Below are 10,918 nucleotides of genomic sequence, written 5' to 3' on the forward strand. Positions count from 1 at the left end.
TCGCTCAACTACGTTTAGACAATAGTCCATGTGTCAGGGGGTATGCACACTTGTTCTCTACCTTGGTTCTGGTCTTCTACATTTATTGAACATTTATTGATCAATAAAATGTATTTATTCGATTACTAACCCCAAAACCTGGATGCTGGCCACCACCCTCCAAGGGTACTATCGACTTATTTGCGAGCAGTAGGCTATTCGAACTCTGGTCTTGCAATGATGCAGATAATTGCGAGGTACTTTACTACTGTCCCACTAAAGGGGGTACAGCTGCATCCTAGGTCAAAACCTTTTAAACTCAGTGGGAAAACGTTAGATAGCCCATAGCTGTAGGAAATTGTCACCATATGAAACTTTGCCCTTTGATTTTTCTATTCTAGTGATTTGCTTTAACCAACACACACTAGCCGATTCTACATGTGTATGTTTAACAGAGCACACCCTCTTTGTGAAAAAATACATTGCAATGTGTTAACTAACAATGTTTTTAACTTTGCTATTGCTAGCTAATGACAATAAGTAGATGATGATAATGGCGAAGTTGTTTCATATTTTATCCTATGGTATGCTTTGTTATGTTGTAATTTGGCTTTTGTCTATACACATTTGGAAATAACAGGAATACTACATAACACACTCCAAAAAGCAATAATGTCCCTAACCAGATACCCAACTGTAGTCTACTTAATTACTAGCCCGACTCTACACACGTGTTTTTTTTAGTTTTTCTCAGAATCCATGTCTTCTGTGTAAGATAAAGAGGATAATTAAAGACATTTGTTCTTAGCATTTTTGCTAATCTTTGCCAAGGGTGCCAACAATTGTTAAAGGCACTGTAAATAAACACTAAATTGACGTGTGGATGAAAACAAAATCTGGGTATAATTCCTTATTTTTGGGGAACTGCTTCAAATGTCTAATCTATCATCCCAGTTAACAGCTTTACTAAATATAAGCCTGGCCTGTGTTATGGTAATCGTAGTCTGAAGCTAATGCCAGGGTCTGATGTGTCTTTCACAAGATACCAAATCTTAACAGGTGGTTAAGTAGGTGGTTCGAATCATGAATGCTGTTTTGGCTTGTATCAGTGGTACATGAGACTGTATGCCTACCCCACGAGTATGATATCAATCAACTTTCTACAAACTGTTACCAAACTGGGTAACAGTTTGTAATAGCAAAAATACATGTCGGGGTTTGTGTTATATGTCCATGAGCTGTGCGATGTGTTGTCCCTAAGAAATTTGAGTCATTATTGTTCAACGCTCGATCGTCCAGTAAAAATAACTCTTGTTGGTGGAGATTTGCTGCCCTCCTCTGGATTTGTTAATTTATTGCTTTTAGAGATTGAGGAACCTCGCGAGGAAAAAATAAGCGAGGGGGAGCTGCGTAAGACTGTAGAGAGGAGGGGTAAATATATGGAAAGTAAGCGCTAGGGATGCGGTTTGGACAAGGTTAACTTATTTATAAAAGGTTTGATAGTAAATGTCTCTTCAGCTAGTTATTTGACGTATTTATTATTGGCATGAGTTCAATGTTATTTTTATTAATGTGTTTTATGTAGAAACATCATCGAATGGACAGACTACCCACATAGCGGCTGGCTCAAAGCACCGAGCGACACTATCTTTCCGGAAGCAGGAATTGATAAACTGAAGATCTAATTCAGTACTTGTAATTACTAATTTACAGATACATATATATTTAAAAAAATATCAAACTATGTCGGATAGCGAGCAGAGATTTGTGTAGTAACCGATGGGAAATGTAGGGTAGCCTAAAATAAAAATCGCTTTAGTTTACGGGTAGAGTGACAAGGACGAGAGTGAGGAGAAAGAAAGGGGAGGGGAAATGTCATTAAAGCAACACAACAAGGAAACTACACTGCAGACACAGACGCCTTCATTTTTTTGTTTTTGAATAGCCTAATAGATAGCCAGCCAGTTTGTCGAAGTGTGTTCATTGAATCTATTCTGAGCATTGCTTTAAAGTGCTCTGAAAAGAAAACCTCTTGACGGAGTCGGAAATAAAGCCGGTTTTGGACGCTTTCAGAGAAATGGGTGAGAATGACAAAATAGTGATTTTAATTATAATACTGGGGGAAATTAATCTCGAGCAGCAGGCCTCGCGTTCCAGAGATGCAGAAATAACCATTGGTCTGAAAACAACAACAAAGAGCATCCATATTTAATCACATTTGAAACCCGGTAATTAATAAAACAGCAAATTAGATAAAATCAGTTGTCTAAAAATTTCCTATATATTTTATTATACTTGTTTTTGTTTAGTCTGACCACACAAAAGGACGGTGTCTCACAAAGGCCCCACTGTTATATACTTAAGGGCTGTCACAAAAGATCACTAGTAGCAACTAATTAGCTATGTCACACAACTTAACTTAATTTTTTACAGATTGTTACAATATATTAACAATGATTTATCTGGGTCAGCAAGTGGCTTCTTAACCTTAAGATTTCATGACCTCTAGTCTACAAGTTCAGATCTTTTTCATTCAGAATCAGGTATATAATGTTATTTTGGATTCATAACATTCTCTGGTAACCCATTTTATGTCAAGGTAATTTGACCATAATCATGATTTAATTTGGACAATGTAATTTGTATACCCCAAGAGTTGGTTCTTTCAAACGTAAGGGCCAAAGCCTACATTACCCACATACTGTATGCATTATCAGTCGTTTTTTAAAATGTATATGTGTTTTCTAAGAGGACACCATTCTGTTGTATAGGGCCAAGGCCTACAATAACTATACATGCATTATGTGTAAAAGTGTGTGTGTGTGTGTATATATCTGTGTTCAAAGGCTCTGAGCCACCCTCATCTCCACAGGTGGTGGAGGAGGGAGGAGAGGAAGAGGAGGAGGAGCTTAGTGGAGGAGAGGAGTCAGAATTGAGGACCCCCTCTGGGCGTGGCTCACTGCTGACAAGGAGAGGCATCACCCTGAGAGTGCTGCTGAAGGACGGCCTGGTGGAGCCTGGAGACGGCGTTCTCACCATACACTACCTGGTAATGATTATAATATGATGTCCATACACTAATAACATGTTTAAAATATGTATTACACATAATAATAGATTAATACGATAGCTTGTAGTAAACGTTCTTATTAAAATGTATTAGGTGTCAAAATGTGTTTTCCATTGGATCTCAGAACACTTTACATTGTAGGACATGCAGTCAATATCCATACTCAAATGTTTCAACCCATTGCATTGCCCTGCAGCAGCCTAAAGATCCATCCTTCTCTCACTCTCTCTCTCACTCCACCCAGGGTAAAAAGTTTGTAGGCGACCTGTTGAATGACGGGAAGATCCGCTGGGTGGAAACAGGGCAGATATTCAACTCTCCCAGTGCCTGGGCCACGCACTGCAAACGCCTGGTCAATCCTGCCAAGAAGTCAGGCTGTGGATGGGCCTCGGTGCGATACCGGGGCCAGAAACTAGTGCAGTACAAGACCAGTTGGCTGCACAAGTACCAGCCCAGCGCAGACATGGTGAGGAGGGGCGGTGCTGGTGAGGAGGGGTGAGGAGGAGTACAGAGAGGATGGGTAGTGATGAGGAGAGTGGGAGGTGCTGAGGAGGGGTGGTGGTCATATATAGCTTGTATAGAGTATGACTCTTGCATCACCAGTATTGTAGGTTCGATTCACACGTGGGGGGTGGGGGTGGGGGTTTTGAATGAAAATGTGCAGAGTAGGAGTGAGAGAAGGGGTGATGGAAGGAAACGAGGGGGTTTGATGATACAGAAACTGTCAAGGAAAAACAGGAAGTGTTGATGAAAGTGGAAAACTGGGAGGGAATGAAATGCCAAAGAACTCTCACATCCCTCCCTCGTCCTCTGGTCAGAGCTTGGTGAGCGAGGGAGAGGATGACGAACTGGGAGATGAGGAGGAGGAAGAGGGGAAGACGGCAGTGACGACAGATGACCGGAACAAAAAGAACAAACCAGAGCTGCATGGTAAGACACATTACAGGTACATACATGTATTCCACTGCCTACTTATTGCTGTACCATCATACAGAGAGTTTTAAAGTGCCATTCTACAGCTTTTTCTTATCTAGCTTAGTCTATGAGCCATGTTAGTTGTAGTGGAATTTTTCAGATATTACAAGCACAAACATTTATAAGGTAAGCAATGGAACTTTGGATAAAACTTTCTTATGCTACGGCACAAAAAGTGGAAAATTAGGTAAAACGTGAAAATAAATTACAAATCCATTAATTATCTGTTAGCAATGGCACTAAGCAATCGAAATAGTGAAAATTGGAGACAATGAAATGGGAATGTTTTAGATGTTATCTAATGTGCTGTCTTGAACAGATGTCAGCCTAGTCCCAAGAAGAGGCGACAGAGAGAGGATCCCCGTTAGATACTGCACTCTGGGTCCTCGGGATGCTGCACGGTATCGTAGTGCTTTTTCTAGCTGAAGTCTCCGTAATGCAGATGAGTTAGCATGAACCCTCTGAAAGACGGAGGCAGGGTACAATATTGTTCTTTTGGGAACAAACATATAAAAATACACAATGTACCTCCTGATGGAAACAAATGATCTCACGTGGTACTGTTTGATATCTTTTGGCTTCATGGGCTGGGACAAAAGAGAAAATGTTCAAAACAGACCACTTATATCAGCAGGCACTTTGCTGATATATGATATAGTTTATTGTTATATGTAGCCTATACTACTACTATTACTTATTTACATATTCAAAAATTCATTAAAAATAAATTTGATAGTACGCAGGGGTACATGTCAGTACATGTACTTGGCTTTTTATAATCCAGTGTTGAAAAATAGTCCGCTGTTATTTGTGGTGCAAATATTCAGAGCATCTGGGTAAAATAAGTCATATGCAGTCGTATGTTGCAACCGGAAGGCAAAAGTCAGCAAGTTAATGTTGACCCTTTTCATATTTTCCTCAAGGCGGTGTTCAGAAAACCCCTATTGGTTCCTCAGACATTCCATGTATTGGAACAATTCCAGAGCTAGCTAACATTCCAAGTAATCAACACCATGACTAGATAAATCAGGACAGCTAATTGAAGACATTTGTAAACATTTGAGGGTCCAAAGGATTGGTTAGAACAAGATATTCAATTAGCTCAAAAGGTACAAACTCCAAATGGAAAAAAGTTACTCTGTGCCTGTAAGTACAATTCATATTTTTTGGAGGAGTGAAAACTAATCCAACACATTGTATTTCACCAGGGATCCACACACGTTGGTGGAGTTATCGGCTTTCTCAGCCATCAACAGATTTCAGCCCTTCAATGTGGCGGTATCTAGCAATGTGCTGCTTCTCATGGTATTTATGAGTCATACAGTAGGAAAAATACTGAAAGTGGAGTTATGGTTTGAGTTGTTTTTGGGAAATGTAACAGAAGTTTGTTTGTCTTCAGGATTTCCATTGTCATCTCACCACCAGTGAGGTGGTGGGCTACCTGGGAGGACGATGGGACACCAACACACAACGTGAATATTTCAAAAAACAGAAACATGATCTGGCACTCCTCAGGCTTTGCTTTAGTAATGATGTGATGACATTCTCTGTGCCCTTTGCTTGCAGTCCTGACAGTTTTAAGAGCATTTCCCTGTCGCACGCGATTGGCAGACAGAGATTCTGCCTCTGCTGTTGAGGAAGAGGTAAGGCGTAGTATCACTGCTACATACGGTGAAGGCCCGCAAAACACCAGCCTTAACGTCAACAGTGAAGAGGCCACTCAGGGATACACTCAGGGATGCTGGCAGAGTTCTTCCTCTGTCCAGTGTCTGTTATTTAGACCATCTTAATTTTTAATGGCCAGTCTGAAATATGTCATTTTCTTTGTAGCACTGCCTAGAAAGCCAGCATCCTTCACTGGTGACGTTGAGACTGGTGTTTTGCGGGTACAATTTAATGAAGCTGCCAGTTGAGGACCTATGAGGTGTCCGTTTCGCGTTTCTGTGAAGGGAGTACTACACATTGTTGTACGAGATCTTCCGTTTCTTGGCAATTTCTCGCATTGGAATAGCCTTAATTTCTCAGAAAAAGAATAGACTGATGAGTTTCAAAAGAAAGTTCTTTGTTTCTTGCCATTTTGAGCCGGTAATCAAACCCAGAAATGCTGATGCTGAAGATACTAAACTAGTCTAAAGAAGGCAAGTTTTATTTCTTCTTTAATGAGCACAACTGTTTTCAGCAGTGCTAACATAATTGCAAAAGGGTTTTCAAATGATCAAATAGCCTTTTAAAATTACGAACTTGGGCTAGCGAACACAGATGGCTGCTGATAATGGGCCTCTGTACACTTATGTAGATAATCCATTAACAATCAACCGTTTCCAGCTACAATAGTCATTTACAACAATTTATTAACAATGTCTACACTGTATTTCAGATCAATTTGATATTATTTCATGGCCAAAAGTTTGATATGCTTTTCTTTCATAAACAAGGAAAGTTCAAAGTGACCCCAAACTCTTGAACGGTGGTGTATATGATACACATATGATCCAGCCATAATTGTGAGTTTTTTTAACAATTCCTTTTTCAGATCTGCCAGAATCTGTTCATGCGAGGGCTGTCATTAGTGGGCTGGTATCACAGTCACCCTCGAGGCCCCGCCCTGCCATCCCTGCAGGACATCGACTCCCAGATGGACCACCAGCTGAGGCTGCAGGGGAGCAGCAACGGCTTCCAGCCCTGCCTAGGCATCATCTGCGGTCAGTACTGGGTCATAGAACGGTGCAGTGGAACAATAGGGAGAACACAAGGCAACAGCTGGCCCTTACACTGACATCCCCATGTGTCCCTATTGTCAGGCCCTTATTACCACGGGAACCAAGGTGTGGCGTCCACTATAACGCCCTTCTGGGTAGTCCCACCGCCTGAGGTGAGTGCAGCTTTGACCGGAACAACAGGTTCCTGTAGAGTTCAAGATGAGGTAAATGCCTGTCAACTCGCCACCATTCCTCTATCCACAGCAAAGGCCCAATGACTACGGCATCCCGGTGGCGGTGGAGGTGACCTATGTACAAGACAACTTCCTGACCAGCGATGTCCTCAATGAGATGGTACTGTTTGCAGATGTCGCTGTCATCATAATAACCATACCTATGCAAATGAATTCAGCTGTTGGTGATCTACACCAGTGTTTCCCAATCCTGGTTCTCGGGACCCAAAAGGGCGCATGTTTTAGTTTTTGCCTTAGCACTCACCTGTTTTCAAATGAAAGGCCTGATGATAGGTTGATACGCCACTCAAGCCACTCGCGTGTGTAAGTGGTAGGACCAGGATTGGGAAACGGTGATCCACACTGTTGTGACTGTTCTTGTATTCAATTTCTGGTCCACAGATGCTGCTGGTGGACTTCTACAAAGCAGCCCCTGACTTGGTGCAGTTCCATCAGTTCTGGTGTCCTGACACCACCATGATGGACAAAATCAAGGTCTGCTCACTTTAACGGTTAACAAGAAGATACGGCATGCTGTGACCTTGGGCCAGTATTTAACGCATGATGCTAATGCCTGTTATCTAAATGATCCCATCGCTCACCAGATTTCACCAGATTTCCATCAAACCATATTGTGCCAAGCCCTGGGGTTAAGACTTGTCCTTGAATTCGACATCAGATGTATATGCATCTCATTTGCATGAAGTTTGAGTTGCCAGTTAGTTAGGATTTCCTCCTAACTTGTTCCTTTGTCTTTTTTCAGGGCTCTTTGAGTGGCCATGCCCCCAAAGACCAGGCCTACTGTCAGATCCTGGAGCACGTCTACAACCAGCTCCTCAACACACACTGACCTCGAATGACACCCTGATCCCTAGATAGTGCACTCATTTAGACCAGAGCCAGGTGGCACCCTGTTCCCTAGATAGTGCACTCATTTAGACCAGAGCCAGGTGGCACCCTGTTCCCTAGATAGTGCACTCATTTAGACCAGAGCCAGGTGGCACCCTGTTCCCTAGATAGTGCACTCATTTAGACCAGAGCCAGGTGGCACCCTGATCCCCATGTAGGGCATTACTTCTGTAGGTCTCCATACAGGGAATAGGCACCCTGAGGAGCCTCTCTGATGTCACCAACCTAAATGAATGGTTTGCAACTGAAGCAAAACAGAATGAAAGCTTGCAAGACTTTAGGTGCATAAGGCTTAGATAGTAGGCTCCACACAAATGTTGGTTGTCATTGGTGTCCTTCGTCTAAGTGCTATAACTGCTGCCCTGGCTTCAGACATACTGCTGAACATGCACTGCCCTGACCGGGGGAATGCCCAGGGGGTGAGTGAACAGCTCTCCATGGCCTTTTCTGTTGACGAAATCAACATCAGACTGATGCTTTTACAGTATATGACCGGGTTAGTGCTGTAAATGTGTCCCATACTGTCTGCTGCCAGTGTCTGACGTCAGACTGTTGTTGAAGTGGACTTGGAAATTCGTCCAGTTCTATTACCTGTGGTATATTTATCCAAACTGTGGTCTGTGACATGTGGAAGTACTGATGTGAAAACAAATGCCTTGAACCTGCTGAAACGTAATGTTAGCTAATACATTAAACACACTGGAACTACCTCTGTCTGCTCAGTGTTAGTGCTAATAATGCTTCAGAAAGAGCTACACTGCAACTGTTGGCCCACAAACTATTTAACGTTCCAAAATCATACATTTTACAACAGATTTTTCACTCTGTTGGCTTGTGATTTGAGTATTTCAGTTACTGGTGAACAAATGTGCCCCATACAAGAAAAAATAAATCTAAAAGGTAAACATTATTGTTTAAAATCCACATCCTTTCATACATGAACTGTTTGGTCCAAAGAGTTTCAGTTGATTGACTTCTTTTAACTGACATTTCTTAATCAGTCCATAGACTCAGTTTTTTTTTTCTCCATTTATTCAAAGTCAGGAGAACAAGTACAAATATTTTGATACAACAAGACAAGATATTGCGGTTAAATTTGACATACAATCTTAAAATGACAAACCAAAAGTGAAAAGAACAAACTAAAAGACATACACAGTACTGGATAGACCTACATGCAAAGATTAATTAGGTTTTGTATATAAAAAATAATACTATTGAGTGCCAGAACTAGCTTTCTTTTTTTTTGTTCAAATCTTATTCTGGTTCTGTAATGAATCTAACAGAAAAATACATTTTATGTGTAGTGTGTCAAAGGCACCTGTGTACATTTGAAAAGACCACTTGTACACATTAAAGTGCCAGGCTGGGAATGAACAGAACCTTTGGAACAGAAACGTATTACCATTGTAAGTAGCTTGGTTATTTTGGTTGTATTAGTCTTTCCCTCCTTCCTTTCCCAAAGGCACTAAAGCACCCTTAACTATGACATCTCTTTGTTTTGGACTTGTGTGTGTGTGATCCAGTCAGCACCAAGTTGCTTCTAACCTGTCCACCACTTCACTCTGCTACTGAACCACGAGCAGGCCTGTAAACGTGTAGGAGAGATCTCACATCGGACGGTGTGAGACAGAGCAGAGCGATGCACGGAGGCAGCACACTCGAGGAGAGGAGTATTTTAACTGTTACGATGGATGAAAGTAGCCTGGGCCTCAAAATGGTGGGGAGAAGAATATGTGAATGACAGAATGCACGCTCTGCACAAGGGTTTCTCCCCTCATAGTATGCATCTTGGTTTCACAGGCTTTTCCATCACAAATAAAATAAGAGGGTTTCTTGCTATATATTATTTTTCCCGTTGAGTCCTCTTTCACATCCCTCCACAGTATTTGGCCTCTAATGTGGTCCTGTCCAGCAGTACAAACACAAAGTCCAGTCTAGAACCAAACCCTCAAAGCATGAGCCCCTGGGAGAAACATGAACAGCGTAGTATAATGCTAATACAGAAAGGGACTGGCATTTTACTGATTCCTAAAGATGTTCACAGTCATTAAACACCCATGCACATGAAAACCGCACGTGTTCTATGTGATGAAGGCGCTGCCAGCAGCATGGTTACCTACAGAAGCACAAGAACAAGCAAAATAAACTATTGACTACGAGACGCGAAAACAAGAAAACAAATGGTGTCACCATATCACCGTGAAGCAAATACACTTCGGTATTACTTTTCACTTCGGGCTGTCCTTTAAACGAAAAGACGAATAGACACAAAGTAAAACACGCAGGCATATATGTCGCTAGCGTTACTAAATGTGCAGAAGACCACCTCGGTGGTTCAGCGTTTCTCTTATGTTAGTGTTTGAATGTGGGTCTTCTGTTCTCAGCAGGGGTTTCAGTCTATCATTATGCCTCGGTTTAGACAAACTCTCATTAGAGGCTGAAGACTACAGTCCCTCATACATCCACAAAAGCACTGCAGGACAAAGTTGCAATTTAACGGTTTAGCTCATGCATCCTACTGTACATGAGGAAAAAGAAATGATGAAAGAGGCTGAAACCAGACCTGAGATCAGACCGTAGAAAAACTAAACAATGTCTGAGGCTGTTTGCGCTGTCTTAGTGCTCAGGCATACAAGATGTACATATGGTGTTGTAAATCTGCTGACTGGAAAATAATCGCCACTACATTGCTGTAGTAATTTACTGAGGATGGTTGCCTACACCTGACCAGCAGGAGGCTCTAGAGTCCAGTCAAAATCCACCATTTAATAGGCTGAAATACTTTCCTCAGAGATAAGGGAAGTATTCAGAGTCTATATTGAAATGTGGGACCTAAAGAAATGCATGATGTGCATTAAAACGTCTTTTTAAATGAAAATGAAAGTAAGACTACCAGGTTTTTACTGAGTCAGAACCAGCTAAACAAATGTAAATGCATTTAACTGCTTATTGGTACGTAACTTCACATTAGCTAATAGATTTTGACTGTCGGCATTTTAATTAATTTCATTCCAAACCACCCTTTCCTATAGGGATATCTGTGGATCCAA

At 41.6% G+C, this 10,918-nt stretch overlaps 1 protein-coding gene across 2 annotated transcripts; it reads left to right on the forward strand.

Moving 5' to 3' along the window:
- Nucleotides 1-1,323: 1,323 nt before the first annotated feature.
- mpnd (MPN domain containing) lies at nucleotides 1,324-8,573 on the forward strand. Of its 2 annotated transcripts, none has more exons than XM_029121829.2 (14): nucleotides 1,324-2,060; nucleotides 2,826-3,028; nucleotides 3,294-3,515; nucleotides 3,868-3,979; nucleotides 4,344-4,425; nucleotides 5,233-5,329; nucleotides 5,424-5,496; nucleotides 5,591-5,667; nucleotides 6,558-6,726; nucleotides 6,826-6,896; nucleotides 6,988-7,077; nucleotides 7,359-7,451; nucleotides 7,720-7,831; nucleotides 7,879-8,573. In XM_029121829.2, exons 1-13 carry the CDS (start codon nucleotides 2,057-2,059, stop codon nucleotides 7,804-7,806), a joined length of 1,380 nt encoding a protein of 459 aa, XP_028977662.1. In that variant the 5' UTR covers nucleotides 1,324-2,056; the 3' UTR covers nucleotides 7,807-7,831; nucleotides 7,879-8,573. The 2 variants fall into 2 exon arrangements, 1 of the variants encoding a protein (XP_028977662.1); XR_004576086.1 differs by having other exon boundaries at nucleotides 1,362-2,060; nucleotides 7,720-7,906; nucleotides 8,001-8,573.
- The last annotated feature ends 2,345 nt before the right edge of the window (nucleotides 8,574-10,918 follow it).

Source organism: Esox lucius, chromosome 8 (assembly GCF_011004845.1).
Source record: "Esox lucius isolate fEsoLuc1 chromosome 8, fEsoLuc1.pri, whole genome shotgun sequence".
Taxonomy (NCBI): Eukaryota; Metazoa; Chordata; class Actinopteri; order Esociformes; family Esocidae; genus Esox; species Esox lucius.